At 41.4% G+C, this 27,774-nt stretch overlaps 1 protein-coding gene across 1 annotated transcript; it reads left to right on the top strand.

Annotated features, from left to right (window-relative positions):
• The first annotated feature begins 19 nt into the window (after positions 1 to 19).
• Positions 20 to 25,168, top strand: LOC138420600 (olfactory receptor 10Q1-like). Its single transcript, XM_069553909.1, has 2 exons — positions 20 to 160; positions 24,226 to 25,168. The coding sequence occupies exons 1-2, from the start codon at positions 20 to 22 to the stop codon at positions 25,003 to 25,005; spliced, it is 921 nt and encodes a 306-aa protein (XP_069410010.1). The 3' UTR covers positions 25,006 to 25,168.
• The last annotated feature ends 2,606 nt before the right edge of the window (positions 25,169 to 27,774 follow it).

The raw sequence follows: 27,774 nt of genomic DNA, 5'->3' as shown, positions 1-27,774 counted from the left end.
GGGAAACAGCTCAATGTGGATGGAATTCGTGTTCCTGGCCTATCCCTCCCAGTCAGAGCTGGACGTCTTGTCCTTCCATGGGATCAGTCTGGTTTATACACGGGTCATCACCAGGAATGTCCTCATCATGGTGGCCATCCAGACCGAAGCCCGCCTCCACATGCCCATATACTATCTCCTGGGCAGCCTGGGAGTGGAAATCGGCTACACTGCTGTGGTGGTGCCCACCTCCTGGCCAACATCCTACGGTCAGAGAAGACCACCACCCTGCTGGGCTGTGCCACTCAGACGGGCTTCTTCGTGGGACTGGGCAGAGCCGCCTGCTTCCTCTTGGCTTCCATGTCTATGATTGCCGCCAGGTGGCATTAGAAAGAATCTGCCAGCCAATGGAGGGGACACAAGAGAGAAGAGTTTCATCCCTCAGTTGGGAAGATCCCCTGAAGTAGGGAATGGCAACCCACTCCAGTATTCTTGCCTGGAAAATTGAATAGACAAGGAGCCTGGCCGTCCACGGGGCTGCAAAGGGTCAGACTCGATCGACCACATGGCTACTCTGTGCCTCTTCCATGCCTTTTGAATGAAAAGTGTCTCAGTTCAATTCAGTTCAGTCTCTCAGACGTGTCTGACTCTTTGCGACCCCATGAATCGCAGCACGCCAGGCCTCCCTGTCCATCACCAACTCTCGCAGTTCACTCAGACTCACATCCATTGAGTCTGTAATGCCATCCAGCCATCTCATCCTGGGTCATCCCCTTCTTCTCCTGCCCCTAATCTCTCCCAGCATCAGAGACTTTTCCAATGAGTCAACTCTTCACATGAGGTGTTCAAAGTACTGGAGCTTCAGCTTTAGCATCATTCTTTCCAAAGAAATCCCAGGGTTGATCTCCTTCAGAATGGACTGGTTGGATCTCCTTGCAGTCCAAGGGACTCTCAAGAGTCTTCTCCAACACCACAGTTCAAATGCATCAATTCTTCAGCACTTAGCTTTCTTCACAGTCCAACTCTCACATCCATACATGACCACAGGATAAACCATAGCCTTGACAAGACGGACCTTAGGCGGCAGAGTAATGTCTCTGCTTTTGAATATGCTATCTAGGTTGGTCATAACTTTTCTTCCAAGGAGTAAGCGTCTTGTAATTTCATGGCTGCATTCACCATCTGCAGTGATTTTGGAGCCCCAAAAAATAAAGTCTGACACTGTCTCTACTGTTTCCCCATCTATTTCCCATGAAGTGATGGGACCAGATGCCAAGATCTTCGTTTTCTGAATGTTGAGCTTTAAGCCAATTTTTTCACTCTTCTCTTTCACTTTCATCAAGAGGCTTTTTAGTTCCTCTTCGCTTTCTGCCATAAGGGTGGTGTCATCTGCATATCTGACGTTATTGATATTTCTCCCAGAAATCTTGATTCCAGCTTGTGTTTCTTCCACTCCAGCGTTTCTCAAGATGTACTCTGCATAGAAGTTCAATAAGCAGGGTGACAATATACAGCCTTGACGTACTCCTTTTCCTATTTGGAACCAGTCTGTTGTTCCATGTCCAGTTCTAACTGTTTCTTCCTGACCTGCACACAGATTTCTCAAGAGGCAGGTCAGGTGGTCTGGTATTCCCATGTCTTTCAGAATTTTCCACAGTTTATTGTGATCCACACAGTCAAAGGCTTTGGCATAGTCGATAAAGCAGAAATAGATGTTTTTCTGGAACTCTCTTGCTTTTTCCATGATCCAGCAGATGTTGCCAATTTGATCTCTGGTTCCTCTGCCTTTTCTAAAACCAGCTGGAACATCAGGAAGTTCACGGTTCATGTATTGCTGAGGCCTAGCTTGGAGAATTTTGAGCATTACTTTACTAGCATGTGAGATGAGTGCAACTGTGCGGTAGTTTGAGCATTCTTTGGCATTGCCTTTCTTTGGAATTGGAATGAAAACTGATCTTTTCCAGTCCTGTGACCACTGCTGAGTTTTCCAAATTTGATGGCATCTTGAGTGCAGCACTTTCACAGCATCATCTTTCAGGATTTGAAACAGCTCAACTGGAATTCCATCACCTCCACTAGCTTTGTTCGTAGTGATGCTTTCTAAGGCCCACTTGACTTCACATTCCAAGATGTCTGGCTCTAGATTAGTGATCACATCATCATGATTATATGGGTGATAAAGACCTTTTTCGTACAGTTCTTCTGTGTATTCTTGCCACCTCTTCTTAATATCTTCTGCTTCTGTTAGGTCCAGACAATTTCTGTCCTTTGGCAAGCCCATCTTTGCATGAAATATTCCCTTGGTATCTCTAGTTTTCTTGAAGAGATCTCTAGTCTTTCCCATTCTGTTCTTTTCCTCTATTTCTTTGCATTGATCGCTGAAGAAGGCTTTCTTATTTCTTCTTGCTGTTCTTTGGAACTCTGCATTCAGATGCTTATATCTTTCCTTTCCTCCTTTGTTTTTCGCCTCTCTTCTTTTCACAGGTATTTGTAAGGCCTCCCCAGACAGCCATTTTGCTTTTTTGCATGTCTTTTCCATGGGGATGTTCTTGATCCCTGTCTCCTGTACAATGTCATGAACCTCATTCCATAGTTCATCAGGCACTCTATCTATCATATCTAGACCCTTAAATCCAACTGGGAATGGATGCTAGTTATGAGATTCAGGGTTTTGAGTCTGGGTTATAATTTTTGTTGTTCTGACTGTCTTATGACACATGTTTTATTATGTCTCAGGTGCCTTTGAAAAGAATGTGTATCCTGTAGCTGCTGAGTGCAGGCAATTGAATAAAGTTAGTTAATAGTGTGGTTCTAATCTCTATAGTTATATATCTTCGTCTACTTGTGCTATCCATTCCTATCAGAGGTAGGTTGATTGTCAATTGTCAGTCTCTCCCTTTAGTTCTGGCAATTTTTGTCTTGTTCTAGTTCTTTTATTTCCCTTTTTTTCTGAAGCTCTGTTATTCAATGTATATATATTCAGCATGATTATATCTTGTTGATGGCTTAACCGTCTTATCATTAAGCAATGTTCATTTCTATTGCTGGTAATATCCCTGGTCCAGAAATCTACATCTAATCTTAATTTGTCCACACTATCTTTTTTATGATTAACATTTTCATGGTACATATTGTTCTTCCTTTTGACTTCTACCTGTACTTCCTCATATATAAGGTATGGCTCTTATCAAGAGCATATAGTTTATACTTTTTCTTCTTAATCCTGACTGGACAATATGGAGTCCCATATTTCCATGTGTATTTTATTCATCTGTTCTCTGAATTTTAGTTTCTCCTTATCAGCCTCTTTTTGGATTTGTAAACATTTTTTTCCAACAGCTTTTTAGATATGTCTTTTGTTTCATATTTTGTAGTTGCATTCTTACCATGGCCTGCCAAGAATTGTTATAATGCTTTTGAAGTAAATGTGTAAGAAACTTTGAACAGTTTAATCCCATTTTATGCCCCCATATTTGTGCTCTTATTGTAGCATCTTACTTATAAATTCCATCATACATTTTCATTTTGTTTTAAATAGTCAACATTTTTAAAGGTATTCTAACAGTAGTTTTCTACATTTTTATTTTAATTTTAAGAATATTTTCACTGAATATAGAATTCTAGAAATGACCATTTTTCTTCCATCTCTTTAAAGATGCCATCCCATTGCCCTTTGGCTCCCATTTCTCTGATGAAAAATCATTTGTGGTTTCGTGGAGAAGGGCAGGGGTTACCACCTAAAGGTACATTTTTTTCCTCTTTATCTTTGATTCCCAGCCGCATAAAAATACAATGAATCTAAAGTTCAGGTAGGACTGGGGGATGGGGGGAAAGTAAGGAATTCATCATGTTAAAATAAGATGAAATGGAGACTACACTTGAAAATCCCCTGAGCAGACAAAATCAGTTAGGCCACGTAAGCAAAACGTAATCTAGCTTATTTCATGAATATAAGTGAAACTCTACTTAGATATTCCTTCTGTCTCTGATAATCATAAACAAAATTGAAGTCATCTTCCTAAAGTGGTATAACACCTTTTATCTAAGTCCTCTTTCATCTGGAAATTCCCATTGTAATAACCAATCATTGTATAAGTTAAACAACTTCTCCATTCTCACTTTATAAGCCATCTTGTATTAGTAACAACATGCCTCTGAGCTTCAAATCACTTTCAGTCTGAAGTCTTCCTTTCTGCTTAGAATTTCTTGCTCGATAAAATATTCATATCAAGTAAAGTTCTCTAAATTTTCTTTTGACAACTGTATTTAAAACACACCTAAAATGTAAAATAAGTTCACCCTCTTCCAAATCCCCCAAACCCTCATCTGATTATAGCATTAACTCAGGTCCAAAAATCTTATCTAAATATCATTAGTTCAAAAGTCTCAAATCTCATCATCCAAACTATCTAAATAAAGGTCTAGATGAGACTTAGAGTACAAACATGCTAGGATAAAATTCTTCCCCTTCTCCAGACCTAGAACTAGAAAACAAGGTATCTGTTCCCAACACACACAGTGGGGCAGGCATAACATAACAGTTACAAACATTTCCATTCAAAATGAGAGAGACTGGAAGGAAAAAATGGATTTCTTGGTTCCAACCAATTCTGAAATCAAACAAGGCAGATTCCACTAGTTTTCATGGCCCAGGAATAATCCTCTGTGGCTCACAACTCCAAGCTCTGGGCCTGCGGAATCCCTCCCTGTGGCCCAAGGTCTCACTGCTGTCTCCAGAGTCACCCTTCCTTTCTCATGAAGGGTAGCACATGTTTCCCAGGTGGCTCAGCGGCAAAGAATATGACTTAAAATGGAGGAGACACGGGTTCCATCCCTGGGTGGGGAAGAACCCCTGGAGGAGGAGATGACAGCCCACTCCAGTACTCTTGCCTGGAAAATCCCGTGGACAGAGGAGCCTGGTGGGCTGCAGTCCCTGAGGTCACAAGGCAGACGTGACTGAGCGTCACACACAGCACGTGTCTGCAGTTGGACAGTTTTCTCAGACTGTTCCCTACTTGCAGAACTTAGGGCATATAATCTCCTTTTCTTTCTTTTCTTTCATTTTAAGCTACATTTAATGATTCTATTTGACTGGCTGGTTAGTTTTTTTGGTTTAAGCAAAAAGTATTAACTATTGTTATATGTTCTGTGATTTCCAAAATTGCTGGTATGGATAGAAAGGTACGTATGTGAAGCTCCTGGGGACAATTTCTGGTCCCAGCATTTCACTGCTGCTGCCAGAATCAGAAATCCGCAAAACCCAGAAGATGCTGGCTATAAAATCTTGCCCCTAAACTATGATCCATACCAGCCATGTTGATGACTTGCATATTGCTTTGCTCCTCTCATTTTCCTCTTTTTTAATTGTGGTAAGACCACATAAGGTATACCCTTTTAACAAATCTTAAAGTACATAATACAGTTTTGTTAACTACAGCCATAATGTAAATCAGTTCTTTAGAACTCATTCTTCCCGTGTAACTGAAATCTATACCGATTGAATGGCAATTCCCATTTCTCCCTGTACCCAGCCCCCCAGAAGCCATGATTCCACTCTCTGTTGCTATGGATCTGACTATTTTAGATACTTCAGATAAGTGAAATGCAGTATTTACTCTTCTGTAACTTGCTTTTTTTACTTAGCATAGTATCCTCAAAGTTCATCAATGTTGTCACATATAATAAGATTTCACTTAAAGATTCACCCTTAAAGATTGATTGATATTCCGTTATATGTATATAGCACGTTTTTTGTATCCACTCATTCCCCAATGGACACTTAGGTCATTTCCATATCTAGGCTGTTGTGAATAACCTTGTAACAAACATGGGATTATGGATATCTCATCAAGGAGGCCCCATAAAAAATAAATTTGTAAAGATCATTTATACTGTATATTAGCTGACTTAATTAGATACTATAGTTGGCAAGTATATAATCTAAACTTTTTAAAGTTGATTTCTTTAGAATTTTTCTTTATGTTTTAAAAATACTCTTGTTGCACTTTTTAAAACTTTATTGTGGTAAGAACAGTTAACATAAGATCTATCCTCTCAACAAATTTTAAGTAAACAATACATACTAATTACCTTCTAAATCATGCATAAATATCCAAGTAAATTAACAAAGAACAATAAGAAAGTGCACATTTTCAAAAACACGATTTTGGATGACTAACTGAATCAAATCCTCTATATTACTGTATGTTCATCTAAACTCATAAGAAAATTAAAAAAAATCCTAACTGTTCAATATTAGGGATTCATTTAATAAATTGTGGGACATCAATACTAGTCATATTAAGTTGTCACAAAAAACGTGACTGTGAACACTGTATTTGAAAATACAACCTGCTTTTTGATGGAAGTACTACATGCTGTCATTGCAAGAGTGTAAAATATGTTTGCAGGAATGAGTTCATCTGAACAAATAAACATGTCTGGGTGAGAAAAAAAGGAAAATCATCTGAGTACAGTCTCTGTATGCATGTAACTATCCTCCAGTTTTAAGAACCAGCACAGAGCTATTCAATTCATGACTGCCATGAATATAAAAGCAAGCTGTCTTTCCTCGCATGGATTTGTGGGTGTTTGGGACTTTATGGACAAGTTTGATGTGCTTATCTGGGCTTCAGAAAAGGCCACGCCGCCTACTGTGGCTTCTGCCCTAAGACTCTTTCCCTTCTCTTTTCCCGGCGGGCCTGTCTGCTCAGATCACCACGTACCTAGAGCCTAAGAGAGCCCTTCCCAGAGCTCAGGTAGCCTCTGCACCTCTCACACGCCACATCACTCTCAGGCTCAATCCCCAGCATCCTCGCCCTGGTTTGCTTTTTGTCTGTAGCACTCACCCCTTCTGACACATTATTTCATGTTCTTTTTTTAAATTTATTTATTTTTAATTAGAGGATAATTTCTTTTACAATGTTGGGCTGGCTTCTGCCATGCATCAGCATGAATCAGCTCTGGGTATACATGTGTCCCTTCCCGCCTGAGCCTCCCTCCCATCTCCCACCGCATCTCAGCCCTCTGGTTCGTCCCAAAGCACCGGCGTGTGCTGTATGGTGTCTGTACGTCCCTGCCGCATACTCTGAATTCCCGCTGGTTAGCTGCTTCACTCACGGTAATGTGTGTGTCTCAGGGCCCCTTCTCAGCTCGTCCCGCCCTCTCCTTCCCCACTGTGCCCACTGGTCTGTTCTCCATGTCTGCGTCTCCACTGCGGTCCTGCATAGAGGATCATCAATACCGTCTGTTTAGATTCCCTCACATGCTCTTATCCTTACTTTCTGCTCATTGCCTTTCCTCCCCCCTCCAAGAACACAGCCTCTATGAGGGCAAAATTCTCATCTATTTTGCACACTGATATATCCCAAACGTTGGAAATAGAACCTGGCTCATAGTAAGAATTCAATAAATATTTGTTTCATAGTAAATAAAGATACATTATTAATAATGGGTATAAGACAGGGAGGGCTTCCCTGGAGGTTCAAGTTCCCTGGTGGCTCAGACAGTAAAGAATCCACTTGCAATGCAGGAGACCCAGGTTCGATCCCTCAGGAAGATCTTCTGGAGAAGTGAATAGCTACCCACTCCAGGATTCTTGCCTGGAGAATTTCATGGACAGAGGAGCCTGGCAGGCTGCAGTCCGTGGGGTAGCAAAGAGTCGGACACAACTGAGCAACTGCTTTTCACATCAGACAGGGATGTGGAACTTGATTGAAAATTAAAGGCAACAGTGAGGATAAAGTATATGTTTTTAATTCCATGAGGTTGGACGGAGGTGGGAAAGGAGAAACAAATTTGTAAATGAGTAGGTTAAGTGGTGGGAATATACAGGGAACTCTACTCCACGCTCTGGAGTAACGTAAACCGGAAGAAAATTCGAGGAAGAGGGGGTATGTATGTCCATGTGGCTGATCCACTTTGCTGTACAGCAGAAACTGACACAACATTATAAAGCAACTATACTCCAATTGAAAAAGAGGCGGAAATATGGCTATAATTACCAAAAAAAATAGATACAGATATACAAACATCTTGAAAGATTAGAAAAGTATCATCATAGGGAAAACTTGATCAAGAAATAGAAATAAGTAAGATAAGAAAAAATGAAGCCAGCAATCAAAAGGAATCATTATGGGAAAATGTTTCATAATTTTGCTTATCAAGAAAAAAAACACAGTTCATAGAATTTTAGAGCTGGAGAATTCCTTGGAGTCTGTTTAACCTGACACCTCAGATCACAGGTATGGAAACCTGCCCACATAAGAGCTCCACTGTTTGCCTGAGGTCAACGGCTTTATGGCAGGTCCATAATTAGATTCCAGGTCTCCAGATGCCTCGGCGAGGGCTGAATTAGTGCATTATACATGTTCCGTGAGCTCAAGCTGAAAGGAATGTCTTCAGCAAGGCTCACCGGGATATTGTCTGGAATACAACGTGAGTAAGTTCCCTGCTGGGTATAGAAAAAGAATGACAACACCGTCTGGAATTCCCGGATAATGGCTGTCGATGGCGACCGCGCAGAGGAGCTGCCCATGAGTCTTGCTTAGTTGACCAACTCAGGAATTTTTTCTCAAATATTTTCTCTGGCTGGCTTCAGTTAAGGGGAACCACAGGGGACATTCCTCTTCCGTGGGGACTCATTAACTTTAAGCAGGTGTCACAGAGGACATCAAGTAACCTGACTGAATCAGGCTAGACTGGACCCTGCATTAAGGAGGAGCTGCAGGTCTTCCCACTCAGGACTTGGGATGATTCCATAGGATCATCCTTCCAAGGGATGTTCCTCTTATCTTGCTTTGTCCTTGCCGCAAATCTCTGAGAGGTGTCTCTTATGAATATCAGCATGCAAAGGATACTCTTCTCCATTCTCACCTAGACATTATGGAGGGATCACACAATGTCCACCTGTCCTCCCTAAGAGACGCTGCGCAGCATGAGGTTCATGGATCCTCATTCCAAGTCATGCTTTAAGAAGAGGACAAATAGGGTCGATGACTTCCCTGGAAGAGCTCCTCTATCCTCCATGCCAAGAACTTTTAACATCTCGGCAAGAAAAGTCAACCTGATGGATTGAAGCAAATTTCAAAGTGGTAAGGGAGCATCTCAAGAGACAATTTCTTTTATTTGATTTTGACTCTATTTCTAAAAATAGTAATAAAACACAAGTATCTATAGTGCTTTGCAATTGGGGAAGAATATCCATATACATAAAATTGTGCAAAACGAATAAGTTACCAGAGTAGGTTCTACTATGCACTTTTACAGATACAAAAAGGGTTGAATTACCTCACATCCTATCCCTAAGAACTGTGATGCTAGGGTAAAACTTGGATCTTTCCTCTCTCCTTTTAATATACTGTCCATAGGACTTTTTTCAATGGTATGGCATGGACCTCACTTTTCTTTAAGTAGAATTAAATCACAAATGCTTATTGGTGCTATGTGAATATACATATATATATATATTCTGTGGTAAAACAGATTTGGAAAATGCTTGAGGTAAAATGAAACTGTTTGCTTTACAACAGGGCCTCCCATAACTTCACTGTAACTCTTGAGAAAAATGCTTCCCAAGTTGACCATGAACATTTTCATTTCTGAGGTGTCAAGAAGAAGTCTATTCTAAGAAACACAGTTTAGGAACTAGTTCCTCGGAGGATGTTTGCATTCTTTCCCATGTCATGTTCTGTTATATGGCTGAAGCTAGCGATTATGTCTTATAATTTTCTTATGCATCTCCACATAGCTAGAGCCCAGGACTTGAGCTCTTTACATGCCCCATACATGCTGGTCTGCTTGATTTCTATACTGATCAGTCACAGTGGCCTCAGAGCTGAGGTGACGAGGCTTTGGGGGAAGCCCAGAGAAGTACCTGTCATTAGAGTTGGGGAAAGAAGAGAGTGAAGGAAAGCTTTACAGGAGAAATGGCACCTGAACACAGCTCTGAAGGAGAAGGTGCAGCTAGGGAGCGGAAGAGGAGTGTCCAAGGTGAAAGGAGCAGATAATGCCAAACCCCCAGAGCAAGAGGGGCCGTGGGAAGGAACTGAAGGTGGTCCAGTAGAGCTGGGGCGCAAAGCACAAGGTGGAGGGTGGGAAACACACCTCCTGGAAGTCAGGCAGGTCTTTCCAGGTGGCGCAGTGGGAAACAATCCGCCTGCCAAGCCAGAGACCCGGGTTCAATCCCCGGGCCAGGATCTCCCCCAGAGAAGGAAATGGCAACCCACTCCAGTATTCCTGCCTGGGATCCCATGGACAGAGGAGCCTGGCGGCCACAGTTCATGGGGTCAGAGTCAGACAAGATGGAGCGAATAAAGAACAGCAACAAAGTCAGGCAGAGCGCATGATTCACCTTACTGCTAACTCACCTTACTGCTGACTCACCTTACCGCTGACTCACCTTACTGCTGACTCACCTTACTGCTGGTTCACCTTACTGCTAAGTCTGTTAACTTACTGTGAGAGCTAATTCTCACAACCACTCTATAGGGTAACCATATATACCCTGTGTAGCTAAAAATCTGAGATTCGTGGAGATTCGGTAACTTTGTCCAATTCTGAAACTATGAAACGGCAGATCCAGAACCCACACTCTTGTTGAGAGATCAAATGTCTCTTAATTATCGTGGTCTTGGTAATCATTTATACATATATCAAATCATCATATATTCAATTACATTTGTCAGTGTTTCCTCAATAAAACTGGTGGTGGGAGGGACTGAAAAAAGGTACAATCAACTTGAGAATGGCTTCGTGGTCATCATTAGGGGAAATTGTTTGGAACAGAAGAAGTTTTAAAGAGCTTTCAGAGTGTTCTACGAAAGATGCTGCTCTGCTTAGCTGTGTGCATAGCAGCAGAGTGTGGGCCTGTCTCCCAGCAGCTCTGCCAGACCCATCCTGGGTCCTTTCTGCTGGGTATTTGCACTCTCTTAGCTTTCATATCACCTTTGTTGTACATAAAACGTGAAATACACTCAAGGCCTATATATACACTTTACACTCTGGTAACTAATCACCTAGAAAATAGATTCAGCCCCCACATATGCTTAACACTAGCGTTATGCCTCTGAACAAGGCTTAATCTCAGCAGACCGTGAGTTTTGCATGAAGGATATACGTGGGACCAGGTACCTCTTAAGTTCCCTTATAGTTATCAGACACAGAGATCCAACTTTAAATACGCTTTATAAATGAGCACACATCTGACCTGCGGGCTTTGCTATGGTTTCCTGGCTCACTGATGTTTCCACAAGTGTTTAGGTTTTATACGCACAGTGTTTACAGATTAGCAGGAAGCATATATTACACCTTGAAATACTGCTTCATCAGTCATTAGGAATAACTGCTAACTAGATGAGCTTCAAATATTATCAAACTTATTCAATAAGCACATCAATGGCTTAATTGCTGTGCTTCCCACTAGCCACTAATCAAGTGAATCCATCCCACCCAAACCTTCCTTTTTGCAAGCAGCAGACAAATATACACAAAATAACCTTTGGACTAGGAAAGGCCCGTCTACGTGGGGCTAAAGAAGTTTCGACGTAAGTGGGCTATAGAGGTGCCACTGGATATGGGCTTTGAAAGAAGTTTAAAGGACATGAGATTTAACTATAATTTAACTATAAACTATTTTACAATACAAAATAATTCAATCTAGTTCAAATCAAATTTATTGTGATGAGACACTCTGATGAACAAGACAGACACTCTTGTCTTTGTGGAGCTTAAATATAGCCCTGATTGAAATGTTTACCAAAATGGCATTGCCAGGAGTGGCGTGTTCCCCAGGAAGGAATGTGGGCGTCCGGAAAGAGAGTGAATTCTGCAAGCAGCAATGGTACAGGCCTGGGAGACACTCTGAATGATTTTTGAAAGCATAGTAGAAGACAGAATAATAAATGCCACCTTATGGATTGGCATGGACTGTCATGTAATCAAGAGATGAAGTTTTGAACGCCTCCTGAAACGCCTCATGAAATACAATAAGATGATAACGACTTAGAACACAGAACTGAGTTGCTATTTGCACAGCACTCTTTTGGACATGAAAAAATAGAGAGCTAGCACAAGGACAATGTCTGTTAAGAACTTTTTTAGATGCAGTCAGCCTCTCATACACTGTGTGCGTGCATGCTAAATCGCTCCAGTCGTGTCCAACTCTTTGTGATGCTAATTTGGACTCTAATCTGCCAGGCTCCTCTGTCTGTGGGATTCTCCAGGCAAGAATACTGGAGTGGACTGCAGTGCCCTCCTCCAGGGGATCTTCTTGACTGCAGGACTGAACCCGTGTCTCTTAGATCTCCTGCACTGGCAGGCAGGTTCTTTGCCGTCGGCACCAGCTCTCATACATTAGCCAGATGAAAACGATGACGTGGTCAGATTTTTCATTTGTGTCAGTGGAGAGATGACTTCATGGTCAGTGGCCAAAAGAGATGAATTTGAATGACAAAATCCATTACTCAGAGTTGAAAACTTGAGTTGAAAACGTGAGGAAAATGTTCACAAAGATTGTGCCACACATCTCAAATGGTACACTTAATAGCAATTATAATATTTATTCTTATATTTCTTAAACAATTGAAGAAAAATGTATGTTTCTACTATACAACAATATCAGCTTCACCAACTCCTGTTTTGCTCAAACTCTATATAGCAAATTGGGGTCACCTAACTTACTCTATTTTATTTTGCTGTACCTCAAATAATTTGCTATTAAGAAAATGAGCAAATGTATGCTCCAAGTGTGAACATATGTCACAACTGATGAGGTAAGAGAAAATGTGCATTCTTTTAAAATAACCCTCAGTGGCATTCCAAAAACAGTTGGAAAGAAACGCCATTAAAGCAAGCGCAAATCCTTTGAAAGTGGCCATTGAAAGGGAAAATGCTTGATTCATAAGTACAAAGTTTGATATTTTTTTTATATTGTATAGACTCACTGTGAATATATGTGGCAGTTTTTTCCATGAAATTGCCCTGACATAACTTGTCCTAGCAGACATCAAGCTCCAACACTATATGTCTTGCTTTATCCATACATTAAGTATGTTTTGCACCAAATCTTGACAGTTCCCATCCAAGTTAAAAGCTGCTTATTTGATTTTCATGTCTTAATAGGGGCTTCCCTGGTGCTTCAGCTGGTAAAGAATCCACCTGCAATGTGGGAGACCTGGGTTTGATCTCCTGGGTTGGGAAGATCTGCTGGAGAAGGGATAGGCTACCCACTCCAGTATTCTTGGGCTTCCCTGGTGGCTTAGCTGGTAAAGAATCTGCCTCCAGTGCGGGAGACCTGGATTTGATCCCTGGGTTGGGAAGATCTGCAGAAGGGAAAGGCTACCCACTCCAGTATTCTGGGCTGGAGAATATACAGTCCATGGGGTCACAAAGAGTCAGACAGGACTGAGCAACATTACTTTCAGGAGGTGCTGGTGGTAAAGAACCCACCTGCCAATGCCAGAGGCACGAGAGACATGGGTTTGATCCCTGGTTTGGGAAGATCCCCTGGAGTAGGAAATGGCAGCCCACGTCACTATTCTTTCCATGGAAAATTCCCTGGACAGAGGAGCCTGTTGAACTACAGTCCATGGGGTCGCAAAGAGTTGAATACGACTGAGCAACTGAAAACACACACACACACACACACACACACACACACAAGTCTCATTAAGATAGATTCGTTTTTAAATGTTTTCCTGAGTTAAGATCTATCTTATTTGCTTTTGGAGATATGTAATCACATTATTTTACTGAAATCTCTCTTCCATTTTATTCTTCTTCCTTTTCTCTTTTACTCTTCTTTTTATTTTCAATGTTTAGTAGAGGAACTCAAGACCTGGGAAAACACAGCTCTAGAGGAACCTCACTGTCCACTGGGGAAAAGATAAGAACTGAAGGGTAACTAGCCAAGGGAAACTCACCATCGTGAGAAAAGAGAAAGGCATCAGTGACGTTCGCTCGACACTCATCATGTCCCAGCCACACTGTATATCTGAAACATTCAGTCTTCATGAATTTCACACGTTCACATCTCCAATCACGCATTAGAGAGTCAAGGCTCATCAAGTAATGTGATCAACGTGAAAATTAAATTAGTCAATCAGGGCAGTTTTCACAGTCAGATCTAATTTTTTAAATATTTATTTGTTTGGCTGTGCTGGGTCTTAGTTGCAGCATATGGGATCTAGTTCTTTGAGCAGGGATTGAACTCAAGCCCCTTGCTTGGAGTCTTAGCTACTGGACCATCAGACAAGTCCCTGTACTCAGATCTGACTACAAAAATTCATACAATCAACACTCTAACATTCTTCCTTCTCAACATTATGTTAAAATACCAAAAGATAAAGGAAATTTTTAAAATTTATTAAATGATTGCAAAACTGGGTACATTTACTGTCAAATCTGTAAATATAGAAAGCATAAACTAAAATCCCACCAACCTGGTAATACTCATTGTTAATATTTTAAGATATATTCTTTTTTATGAATATAAATCACTATCTCTTAAGTGGAATCCTGATTTAACACTTTTTTATGATCTGTTTTTTCATGGGTCTCCTGATCGCATAAAGCATTTTTATGATTGCATTTTTCCATAGCATGGCTAGACCCCAATAAATTTAAGCATTTTCTCATTAATGATATTTAGGTTGGTACAATTTTCACTATTATGTCAGAAACCGTGATGAATATTCCTGTCAACAATTTTGTGCACATACACATGGTTAATTTATAAAAATAAATTCCTTAACACATTATTGCTGAATCAAAGTGAATGCATTTCTTCAAGTCTTTTATGACATATTACCAGATTGCACTCCACACAGCTTTATAGCACTGTTATACTTCCAGTAACTAGAGCTTCCCAAATAGCTCGGATGGTAAAGAATCTGCCTGCAATGCAGGAGACCCAGGTTCAGTCCTTGGGTCAGGAAGAGCCCCTGGAGAAGAGAAGGGCTACCCACTCCAGTATTCCGGCCTGGAGAATTCCATGGACTATACAGTCCATGGAGTCACAAAGAGTCGGACATAATTAAGGGACTTTCACTTTCAGCAATGTTTGGGACTATATCCCTCTTTGCAACTTTCACAACACTAGATATTATCATTTTTCCAAAACAATCAGTTTCTAAGCAGAAAATAATATCCAATTTTATTTACGTTTATATTTGTTTGAATGATAGTGAAATTGAATGTTTATATGTCTTTGAAGTTTTCTTTTTTGAATTGCTTGTTCTTCTGATGAACTTTTTTCTGGGAGGTAAATTTTGATTTTCTATTCAGTTTGCTGACTGTATTTTTGACACACAACTTTTAAATGTTTATTCTGTCCAAGTGTCAATATTTTTATGTACTCTGCTTATTTGGTTGTGAGTCACTTGGTTGTGCTCTGAGATCTGAAAAATATTTATCTACACTATCTTCTAGCTTTCTTCCACTGTTTAAAAATTTGAATCTTAATTTAATAAAATTACATCATTACAAAAATGAATCCAAATGGCCAAAGTAGGTTTGGGTGAAACCCAGCTGAGTTTTAAACATACAGTTCCGTGTGGTTGTAGGAATGCTCAAACATGTCAGAGAATAAGCCGCAGGTCTCTTGTGTTCAGTGTATCACGGGCTTCATATAGTACCTGTACAGAGGGAAGGAGGCGCATTGGTTAATCTGACATGTCAGTTAAGCTTAGTTAGGAGATTCCTTATTATATTACATTTGGAACCAGCCACCGTGATGAATGTCTTATTCATCTCAGTTTTTCAGTTTGTTCTGTTGTGTCTTAAATTAAACAATCAAATATTCTACATCCTTTTTCTATCTTCTTTCACAGGCTACATCCTAAAACACAATGCTAAATAAAAGTGATGCTAGCCTTTTAATGTCACTATATGTAAACTTGGTTGAATTTTTTCCTCATGTAAGTGTGAGATACTCTTTAATAAGACATAAACCTCTCTTAAACTTATTTCCAGAAGCAAAATACTTTTCTCAGCTTACATTAAGCTATTTTTATCTTACATGCTTGCTCACATTTTCCTTTGTTTCCTTTGCCTCTCTGCACTATATTTACTTTTAAAATCAGATTGTTTGGAGTGGATATGCTGTGTGTTTATTCTACTGAAGATTATTATTCAAAAAGTTATGTTTGAATAGGTATTCCTCTAATTAGTCATATCTACATGAAATAGCTCTTGAATTCTTGCTTCCATTGATTGAAAAAATTAGTATACTTACATTTCTCCCATCCTTCACTACCAGTTTCCCAATTGTGCACTTTGTGGTTTTAAATATGCAGAGCTATTCTAACTTTTTGTATTTTATATTATGCATTTTTTCAATAATTATCTTTAGATTTTTTTGCTCTTAACAGTATTTGCATTAACCATTTAGTGTTAACTACATATCTTATTCTTTGATTTTTCAAACCAAGTTTTTACATTGCAACTCCCTCAATCTTGAATTTGGTTAATTACCCAGTTCAGTCAGTTCAGTCGCTCATTCATGTCCGACTCTTTGCAACCCCATGGACTTGCATGGACTAGTTTCTCCAATTTAACTCTGAATTTGGCAACAAGGAGTTCATGATCTGAGCCACAGTCAGCCTCCTGTCTTGTTTTTGCTGACTGTATAGAGTTTATCCATCTATAGCTTCAAAGAATATAATCAACCTGGTTTCATTGTTGACCATCTGGTGATGTTCATGTGTAGTCTTCTCTTGTGTTGTTGGAAGAGGGTGTTTGTGATGACCAGTGCATTCTCTTGGCAAAACTCTGTTAGCCTTTGACCTGCTTCGTTCTGTACTCCAAGGCCAATCTGCCTGTTACTCCAGGGATCTCTTGACCTCCTACTTTTGCATTCCTGTCCCCTACAATGAAAAGGATATCTTTTGGGGTATTAGTTCTAGAAGGTCTTGTAGGTCTTCATAGAACCGTTCAACCTCAGCTTCTTCAGCATTACTGGTTGGGGCATAGACTTGGATTACTGTGATATTGAGTGGTTTGCCTTGGAAACGAACAGAGATCATTCTGTCGTTTTTGAGATTGCATCCAAGTACTGCATTTTGGACTCTTGCTGACTATGATGGGTACTTCCTTTCTTTTAAGGGATTCCTGCCCACAGTAGTAGAATGTTCATCTGAGTTAAATTCACCCATTCCAGTCCATTTCAGTTGACTGATTCCTAAAATGTCGACGTTCACTCTTGCCATCTCCTGTTTCAGTTCAGTTCAGTCGCTCAGTCATGTCTGACTCTTTGCAACCCCATGAACCACAGAACACCATCCATCACCAACACTCCTGTCCATCACCAACTCCTGGAGTTTACCCAAACTCATGTCCATTGAGTTGGCAATGCCATCCAACAACCTCATCCTCTGTCATCCCCTTCTCCTCCTACCTTCAATCTTTCCCAGCAACAGGGTCCTTTCCAATGAGCCATCTCTTCACATCCAGTGGCCAAAGTATTGGAGTTTCAGCCTCAACATCAGTCCTTCCAATGAACACCCAGGACTGATCTCCTTTAGGATGGACTGGTTGGATCTCCTTGAAGTCCAAGGGACTCTCAAGAGTTTTCTCCAACACCACAGTTCAAAAGCATCAATTCTTCGGCACTCAGCTTTCTTTATAGTCCAACTCTCACATCCATACATGACCACTGGAAAAACCATAGCCTTGACTAGACGGACCTTTGTTAACAAAGTAATGTCTCTACTTTTCGATATACTGTCTAGGTTGGTCATAACTTTCCTTCCAAGGAGCAAGCGTCTTTTAATTTCATCACTGCAGTCACCATCTGCAGTGATTTTGGAGCCCCCCAAAATAAAGGCTATCACTGTTTCCAATGTTTCCCCACTTATTTTGCCATGAAGTGATGGGACCAGATGCCATAATCTTAGATTTCTGAATGTTAAGCTTTAAACCAACTTTTTCACTCTCTTCTTTCACTTTCATCAAGAAGCTTTTTAGTTCTTCTTCACTTTCTCCCATAAGGGTAGTGTGATCTGCATATCTGAGGTTATTGATATTCCTCCCGGCAATCTTGATTTCAGCTTGTGCTTCTTCCAGCCCAGCGTTTCTCATGATGTACTCTTCATATAAGTTAAATAAGGAGGGTGACGATATATAGCCTTGATGTACTCTTTTTCCTATTTGGAACCAGTCTGTTGTTCCATGTCCAGTTCTAACTGTTGCTTCCTGACCTGCATACAGGTTTCTCAGGAGGCAGTCAGGTGGTCTGGTTATTCCCATCTCTTTCAGACTTTTCCACAGTTTATTGTGATCCATACACTCAAAGGCTTTGGTATAGTCAATAAAACAGAAATAGATATTTTTATGGAACTCTCTTGCTTTTTCAATGATCCAATGGATGTTAGCAATTTGATCTCTGGTTCCTCTGCCTGGATCACTTCCAATTTGCCTTGATTAATGGACCTAACATTCCAGGTTCCTATGCAATATTGCTTTTTACAGCATCAAGTTTTACTTCCATCACCACTCACGTCCACAACTGGGTGTTGTTTTTGCTTTGACTCCATCTCTTCATTCTTTCTGGAGGTATTTCTCCACTGATCTCCAGTAGCATATTGGGCACCTACCAACCTGAGGAGTTTATCTTTCAGTGTCCTATCTTTTTGCCTTTTCATACAGTTCATGGGGTTCTCAAGGCAAGAATACTTAAATGGTTTGCCATTCCCTTCTCCAGTGGACCACATTTTGTCAGAACTCTCCACCATGACCCATCTGTCTTGGGTGGCCCTACACGGCATGGCTCATAGTTTCATTAAGTTAGACAAGGCTGTGGTCCATGTGATCAGTTTGGTTAGTTTTCTGTGATTGTGGTTTCCATTCTGTCTTCCCTCTGATAAAGAAGGATAAGAGGCTGATGGAAGCTTCATGACGGGAGAGACTGATTGAGGGGGAAACTGGGTCTTGGTCCGATGGGTGGGGCCATGTTCAGTAAATCTTTAATCCATTTCCTGTTGATGGGCGGGGCTGTGTTCCCTCCCTATTACTTGACCTGAGGCCAAACTTCGGTGGAGGTAATGAAGATAATGGCACCTCCTTCAAAAGGACCCATGTACGCACTGCTACACTCAATGCCCCCAACCCTGCAGCAGGCCACCGCCGACCCACCGCTGCCTCCGCCAGAGACTCCTGGACACTCACAGGCCGGTCTGGGTCAGTCTCTTGTGGGGTCACTGCTCCTTTCTCCTGGGTACTTGTGCACACGAGGTTCTGTGTGTGCCCTCCCAGAGTCTGTTTCTGGCAGTCTGTAAGTTCTGGCAGCTCTACGGTGGGGTTACTGGTGACCTCCTCCAAGAGGGCCTGTGCTACACCCAGATCTGCTGCACCCAGAGCCCTGCCCCTGCGGCAGCCCACTGCTGACCCGGCCCTCCGCAGGAGACACGGAAACACAGGTCTGGCTCCGTCTCTGTGGCATCTCTGGGTCCTGGTGCACACAATGTTTATCTCTGGCCAGTATGGGGTTTGGTTTTAAATGCAATTTCACCCCTCCTACCGTCCTGCTGGAGCTTCTCCTTTGGCTGTGGAGTATCGATTTTTGGCAGGACCCAACACTCTCCTGCTGATGGCTGTTCAGCAGTGAGTTCTAATCTTGGAGTTCTGGCAGGAGACGATGAGCACACGTCCTTCTATTCCGCTGTCTTGGAGTAATATCAATCACGCAGCAACCCAGATTGTTTGTTGAGGAATTATTTCAATTGTATTTAAATTGAATGGCATGCAAGGGTCAACTTAAAAAATATTCACAACATAACAGTTGAGAGTTATGTTTTATTTGGTGGGAATTTTTAGGACTTCAAGACAGCATCTCAAGTGACCCTGAGAACTACTCCAAGGAGGTGAGGGGAGGAGCCAGGTCATATAGAAGTTTTACAGCAAAGGGCAGGTAGCCTGAATGTCAAAAATTAAAGGTTGTTATTAATTAAAGAAAACCAGGTAATCCAAGCTAAGGAATTTAGCTCCTGTCTATGTAGGGGGAAATGCAAGAGTCTGGGTTCACTGAAATCATTCCTTTGACATGCACCTCAGCTATCTGGGACCAGTTTCCTGTGTTTCCACATCCTGAGCTTCCTTTCCTCGGGGCTCACCTTAGGGAGTGACCATAGGTCTGCTGGCTGCTAGAAGGCAGATAGTCTCCTTCCTGTGACCTTCAGGGCTCACCAGCTCACACTGGAGGGCTAGAAACGCTGATGATGGTGACATCCTTATTTACTGATAACACAGGAAATATTCCATTTCTCACAAGCATGCCTCATTTTATCGCGCTTCACTTTACTGTGCTTCACAGATATTTCATTGTTTGACAAGTTGAAGGTTTGCCCTGCATCGAGCCAGTCTATTGATGCCATTTTCCAATAGATCGGCTCATTTGTTCTTTCTCTGTCACATTTTGGTAATTTCTTGCAATATTTCAAACATTGTCATTATTGTTCTACTTTTTATGGTGATTTGTTTTCTGTGATCTTTGTATTATTCTTGCAAAAAGATTATGACTGGCAGAAGCTCAAATGATCGTTAGCACTTTTTAGCAATAAACCACTTTTTAATTAAGGTCTCTATATTTTTATAGTCAATGGGGTCACTAAGAGTCGGACACAACTGAGTGACTAAGACGTTCACTTTCACTTTCATATTTTTAGACATAATGCTATTACTGCACATTTAATAGACTATAGTATGGTGTAAACATAACTTTTAAATGCACTGGGAAACCAAAAAATAATTGTGACTTGCTGTATCGTGATAATTGCTTTATTTCTATGGTCTTGAACTGAACTCACAGTACCTCCAAGGTATGCCCATGTTTCCTAAGCCCTGGTAAATTTGAGAAAGTCTTTCTGTTGCTTTTGAACATAAAGCTGTAAAGCCTGGGTATAGCATTCTTTCACAAAAATTGTTTTTCTTTAAACTCTGTAGACATTGCTCTATTGTCTCTTGGGGTTTTATATTGAAAATAAAAGTGTAGCCCACTCTAATATAAAAGTGCTTAGTTGACAGGTATTTTCCCCTCCCCTCATAAAACTTACTCACCTGATGGTTTTAATGCCTATTTGAATTCTGCTATTGCATCTTTAGTTTTCTTATTTTCTCTTCTTACCTCAGGCAGCTCCACTTCCTTATTACCTGATTCCCTTTACATGTTCCTTTCATCTGAATTTGTCCAATTTTAAAAGTTTAGGTTCATGGTCGAAAAATTTTTTTTAATATTCAAATGAAAGGAAATACACAACGAGTATATATCAGAAAGGGTTGTAATAAAAGATGTTTGCCTAGTTTCACATAGAGTCAAAATTGGATGAAAAGCAAAAAACTCATGAATAAATTATAGTGTAGCCATAAAAAAATGGGATACTATAACACAGTGGAAATAACAAAGTCTTGCTACACAAAACAGCAAGACTAACTTTGCAGACATAATGTTGAAGCCAGGTACAATAAAGCACACACTTTATTATTACATATGTAAACTGAAGCACAGTTTCACTAATCTTCAATGATAAGGCCTAAAGAGTGGTTATATTTGTGAAGCATAAAGACTGAGAGACAATATAAAGAATGTTTGTAGGTTACTAGAATTTTTCTATTTCTTAATCTGGATAGAGTTTATGCTGGTACATTTACTGTGTAAAAAACAGATCAAACTGTACATTTAGAATGTGTGAAGTTCTTTCTGTGTATGCTATAATTCAAAAAGAATGTTTACCAAAAATGTAAACAATACATTGATTTACCTGATTTTGAAAATACCTACAATTATTAATAGAGTCAGTCCTCCCTATCCACATGGTCTGTACCCATCAGTTCAGTTCAGTTCAGTCACTCAGTCATGTCCGACTCTTTGTGATCCCATGGACTGCAGCTCACCAGGCTTCCCTGTTCATCACCAACTCACTCTCAGAGCCGACTCAATGTCCATCGAGTCGGTGATGCCATCCAACTATCTCATCCTCTGTCATTCCCTTCTCCTCCTGTTTTCAATCTTTCCCAGCAACAGGGTCTTTTCAAATGAGTCAGTTCTTTGCATCAGGTGGACAAAGTTTTGGAGTTTCAGCTTCAGCATCAGTCCTTCCAATGAATATTCAGGACTGATCTCCTTTAGAATGGACTGGTTGGATCTCCTTGCAGTCCAAGGGACTCTCAAGAGTCTTCTCCAACACCACAGTTTAAAAGCATCAATTCTTCGGCACTCAGCTTTCTTTATAATCTAGCTCTCACATCCATACATGACTACCGGAAAAACCATAGCCTTGACCAGACAGATATTTGCCGGCAAAGTGATGTCTCTGCTTTTAAATATGCTATCTAGGTTGGTCATAACTTTTCTTCCAGGGAGCAAGCGTCTTTTAATTTCATGGCTGCAATCACTATCTCCAGTGATTTTGGAGCCCAAAATAATAAAGTCTGTCACAGTTTCCACTGTTTCCCCTTCTATTTGCCATGAAGTGATGGGACCAGATGCCATGATCTTAGTTTTCTGAATGCTGAGTTTTAAGCCAACTTTTTCATTCTCCTTTTTCACTTTCATCAGGAGCCTCTTTAGTTCTTCTTCACTTTCTGCCATAAAGATGGTGTCATCTCCATATCTGAGGTTATTGCTATTTCTCCCAGCAATCTTGATTCCAGTTTGTGCTTCATCCAGCCCAGCGTTTCTCATGGTGAAGAATTGATGCTTTTGAACTGTGGTGTTGGAGAAGACTCTTGAGAGTCCCTTGGACTGCAAGGAGATCCAACCAGGCCATCCTTGATGATCTGAAGGAGATCAGCCCTGGGTGTTCTTTGGAAGGAATGATGCTAAAGCTGAAACTCCGGTACTTTGGCCACTTCATGCGAAGAGTTGACTTATTGGAAAAGACTTTGATGCTGGGAGGGATTGGGAGCAGGAGGAGAAGGGGATGACAGAGGATGAGATGGCTGGATGGCATCACTGACTCGATGGACGTGAGTCTGAATGAACTCCAGGAGTTAGTGATGGACAGGGAGGCCAGGCGTGCTGCGATTCATGGGGTCGCAAAGAGTCGAACACGACTGAGTGACTGAACTGAACTAAACTCTGCATATAAGTTAAATAAGCAGGATGACAATATACAGCTGCGATGTACTTCTTTCCTGATTTGCAATCAGTCTGTTGTTTCATGTCCAGTTCTAACCGCTGCTTCTTGACCTGCACACAAATTTCTCGGGAGGCAGGTCAGGTGGTCCGGTAGTCCCATTTCGTTAAGGATTTTCCACAGTTTGCTGCCATGCACACAGTTGAAGGCTCTGGCGCACTCAGAGAAGCAGAAGTAGGCGTCTTTGTGGCACCCCCTGGCTTTTACAATGATCCAGCAGATGCTGGATCTGCACCCATGGGTTTGACCAATCAACAATAGAGAATTTTTTTGATTTCCAGAAAATTACCCAAAGCAAAACCTGAATTTGCAGGGCACCAGCAACTAGTTACAAAGCATTTGCATTGTATTAGGTATTATAAGTAATCAGAAGGAAATGGCAACCCACTCCAGTGTTCTTGCCTGGAGAATCCCAGGGACAGAGGAGACTGGTAGGCTGCTGTCTCTGGGGTCGCACAGAGTCAGACATGACTGAAGTGACTTAGCAGCAGCAGAGAGGATATAAAGTATATGGGAGGATGTGTGTAGCTTATAGGCAAACACTATCCTGTTTTATGAAAGGAACTTAAGCCTTCCTGGACTTTGGCATCAATCTCCCACAGATAACAAAGTACAACTGTACGCAACTCGAACTAAATGCAAGCAAAGAATTAGCCCTTGTCAACTGGATTTTAAGTAACAGAGTTGAAAAAAAAAAGAAGACATCTCTGTCATCAGAAACTTCTGCAGATTAGACTCTATCCCATTCATGAAGACTGCCAAGGGAGAATGTGCCATACCCTCTATTGTGAATTCATTTGCAAACACTGAGATTGGAAACTGGATACTAAATAGGCAATTCCAAATCAAAAGCAAAATTTAGAGTCCTTGATTCTACTCACACAATTGAATAATTCAGGAAAGGCAGTCTCAGCATCTTTGGTCCTCTTCCGCAGGAGACATGTGTGCGAGGAGCCCTGTCCTCAACCAGTCTGGCCCCACGGAGTTTGTGTTTCAGGTCTTCACCACCGTCCCAGAACTCCAGGTCCTCCTCTTCGTCCTCTTCCTCGTCCTCTACTTGGTGATCCTTTGCGGCAACACGGCCATCATCTGGGTGGTGTGCACACACAGCTCACTCCACACCCCCATGTACTTCTTCCTGAGCAATCTGTCCTTCTTGGAAATCTGCTACACCACCGTGGTGGTACCCTTGATGCTTTCCAACATTTTGGGGGCCCAGAAGCCCATCCCACTGGCTGGCTGTGGGGCCCAAATGTTCTTCTTCGTCACCCTGAGCAGCACTGACTGCTTCCTCTTGGCGGTCATGGCCTATGACCGCTACGTGGCCATCCGCCACCCGCTGCATTACACGCTCATCATGACCCGGAAGCTCTGCGTCCAGATGGTGGGCTGTGCCGTGGGCCTGGCCTCCCTCCTCTCCCTGCAGCTCACCATCCTAATCTTCACCCTGCCCTTCTGCGGGCACCGACGTGAAATCAACCACTTCCTGTGTGACGTGCCCCCGGTCCTGCGGCTGGCCTGCGAGGACATCCTCGTGCACCAGGCCGTGCTCTATGCCGTGGGCAGCCTCGTGCTGACTGTGCCCTTCCTCCTCATCTCCGTCTCCTACGCGCTCATCCGCTCGGCCATCCTGCGCATCCGCTCTGCGGCGGGCCGCCGCCGGGCCTTCTCCACCTGCTCCTCCCACCTCGCCGTGGTCCTGCTGCAGTACGGCTGCTGCAGCCTGGTCTACCTGCGCCCGCGGTCCAGCACCTCGGAGGACAAGGACCGCCAAATCGCCCTGATCTACACTTTCGTCACCCCCTTACTCAACCCCCTGATTTACACTCTGCGCAACAAGGATGTCAAAGGCGCTCTGAAGAATGCCTTCGTCAGTAAAGCAGCCTCAGACAACACTTGAAGGCTTAGGGGGCTGGGGTGGGAGTTTGTCAATTGCCATCATGACAAAGAGAGCACTTTCATGCTTTCCCACCCTGTGCCATTGATTTGACGTTTTGCCCTATTTGGCCCAGGTCCACAACCTGTACTCATAATAGCAGAGTCCAAGACGAAAGGCTTCCTCTTTCTGCCTGATAATGAGGAATGGGGCCCTTGCTTGCAGTGCACTGCTTGCTCGTGGCTCTTCAAAAGTGGCAGTGGGGGGCTGGTCTGATAATGAGATTGCACATGTGGCATCACCCTCCAATTAAAAATTAATTTTAAAAAATAAATTGGTATAACCTTTTGTAACTGAAAATTAGGTCCCTGCCCCCAGTGCTGAGTGAGTAATGAGGGCAACCTGGCTATGTTCCAGTGTCTCCTAGTTTGTGGTCTATGGGAACTTAAATAGAATTTGTATCCTACTGTGTGTGAACGTCTTATAAATCTTTATTATGTTGAATTGGTTCACAGTGCTTTTCATGTCTACTATATCCTTTTACTGAAATGGCAACCCACTCCAGGATACTTCCCTGGAGAATTCCTTGGACAGAGAGGGCTGGCAGGCTACAGTCCAAGGGGTCACAAAGAGTCAGACGCAACTGACCAACTAAACATCAACAATACCCTTCTACTTTTCTGTGTATCCATTTTATTAATTTTTGATTGTTTGATATTGAAACTCCAACTAAAAATCTTAATTTATCTTCTTTAAAAGATAATTGTAATATATAGTGGAACTAAATGTAAATTTGTTCTGTATTTTCCAAGTCTCCTGTAAATGTACTATCAATACTTTCGTAATTTAAAAAAAAAAAAAAACAAAGAAATAGTAATGAGGTCAAGGTTGTGAGGACAAAGAAAGAGAAATTTAGTAATTTGCTGGCAAACGAAGAGGGTAGCAGACTAGCATCTTGAAAATTGCCCTCCTGCTCTCTGAAAGAGGGTAGGTCAATTTAAAGAGAATTATGAGGGTCAGTCGGGATGGTAGGACTATGTGACCAAGGCTCCACTGAGCAGGTGCCACTATTTTTGACTTTCCCACGATTCATGGCCATTGTGGTTGTCTGCCTTTGATCAAGATGTTCCAACAGTTTTTCCGCCAACCACTTTGTCCTAAGCACCTGTGACTCAAGATAAGAACAACTAGCGAAACAGGAAAGAAGCTTTCAGCATAGTTAGCAGGAAAAAGCAGCATGTGTACATTATCAGATTTAACACATGAGTTAAAAGAGAAGGTTAGTTATTAGATTTTTAACTCTGTCGTCAGCTATACCTTCTGAATGCTGTGTGACCAAGTACACCAAAGGCCTAGAAAACTTTCTATTCTTTGATTCAATAATTCTTATTCTCAAAGTACAACCTCAGATAACTGAGTCAAACAAAAATGAAAATACAAAACTGTTTCTTAATTTATTTTTAAAAAGCTATTAAAATGTAATTTCAAATATTGGATACAAAAATAGAGTGTACTTTGAATTACACTTAATATTTCATAATAAAGGCACATATAAGTGATAAAAAGCAAGGTACAAATCTTTATTTACAATAGGAACCCAATTTTTTAAAAATGCATATGCATAATGATGAATAGAAATACACCAAACAGTTAACAGTTGTTATATGTGATTTGTAGAATTATGGATAATGTTTTTCTTCTATACCCATTTACGCATTTTTCATGATTTTTAATATAAGATTCTGTTACTTTTATAATTGGGAAAATAGTCATTTATAAGAGGAATCTGAGGCTCTTATAAATTTATTTGACAAGTAAACTTTCCATCATCACAGTGATGATGTTTTCGTGTTTTTCCTAAATTTTTAATGTTTTTCCTAGATTAACACTTTTTGCTTTGGTTACATCCTCTCTTCAAAACTAGAGTTAATACTTTAAAATGTTTTATGTAATTTCACATGGTGATAAGGAGAACTAAACACGTGTTACTTATTCCAGGAACAGCTATAGATTTAACAATATTAAAAATGCCTTTGCTTTCAACTAAACATTGAAGAAGACAAAGAAAGCTCTCTGGTGGGCAGGTTGCTTATGAACAAACCCAGGTCAAGTCACATCAGAATATAATGAATCAATTAAATGTATATACTGAACTTGGCATTGCTGAGAATGCGAACAAAAGTTTGCAGCTGCATTTTCTTGCCTCCTTTCATTTGTACTCACTGTCACAAATTATAGAGAAGACTAAACTGGAATTCCCAAGGAAGGGGCTACCCTGGTGGCTCAGTGGTAAAGAATCCACATGTCAATGCAGAGGACACAAGAGACGAGGGTTTGATCCCTGAGCCAGGAAGATCCCCTGGAGGAGGAAATGGCAACCCACTCCAGTATCCTTGCCTGGAGAATCCCATGAACAGAGGAGCCTGGTGGGCTGCAGTCCATGGGGTTGTGAAAGAGTCAGACACGACTGAGCGCTGCGCAAAGGGAAGAGTGTTGAAGCGTTACCCTGTTGGGAAGAAGGCTCTGAAGTGCTGATCAGTCCTTTCCACTGAATTATGGAGTTCCCCCGGTTGCCCTCCTGAGTATATTTTAGCTGAATGTCATGAGCTCCTTCTTCTTATTAATAAATTATTTCCTTAAAATAAGAGTCTTTGCATGAAGATACCAGATTCTGGAATTAGAACACTGAGTGGAATATCAGTGCATCGTCAGTCATATCATGGGACTGACTTGTCAATCAATGATGTTTCTTTGAGAAAATGATGGTGCCCCTCCCCCACACACCCCGCCCCC

This window comes from Ovis canadensis, chromosome 15 (assembly GCF_042477335.2).
Source record: "Ovis canadensis isolate MfBH-ARS-UI-01 breed Bighorn chromosome 15, ARS-UI_OviCan_v2, whole genome shotgun sequence".
Lineage (NCBI taxonomy): Eukaryota > Metazoa > Chordata > Mammalia > Artiodactyla > Bovidae > Ovis > Ovis canadensis.
This window is presented reverse-complemented; position numbering and strand designations above follow the sequence as displayed.

Coding starts and splice junctions, on each gene's coding strand:
- LOC138420600 (XM_069553909.1), top strand. CDS start 20: ATGGAATTCGTGTTCCTGGCCTATCCCTCCCAGTCAGAGCTGGACGTC. Junction 161..24,225: donor AGACCGAAGCCCGCCTCCAC/ATGCCCATATAC, acceptor AGCTCACTCCAC/ACCCCCATGTACTTCTTCCT.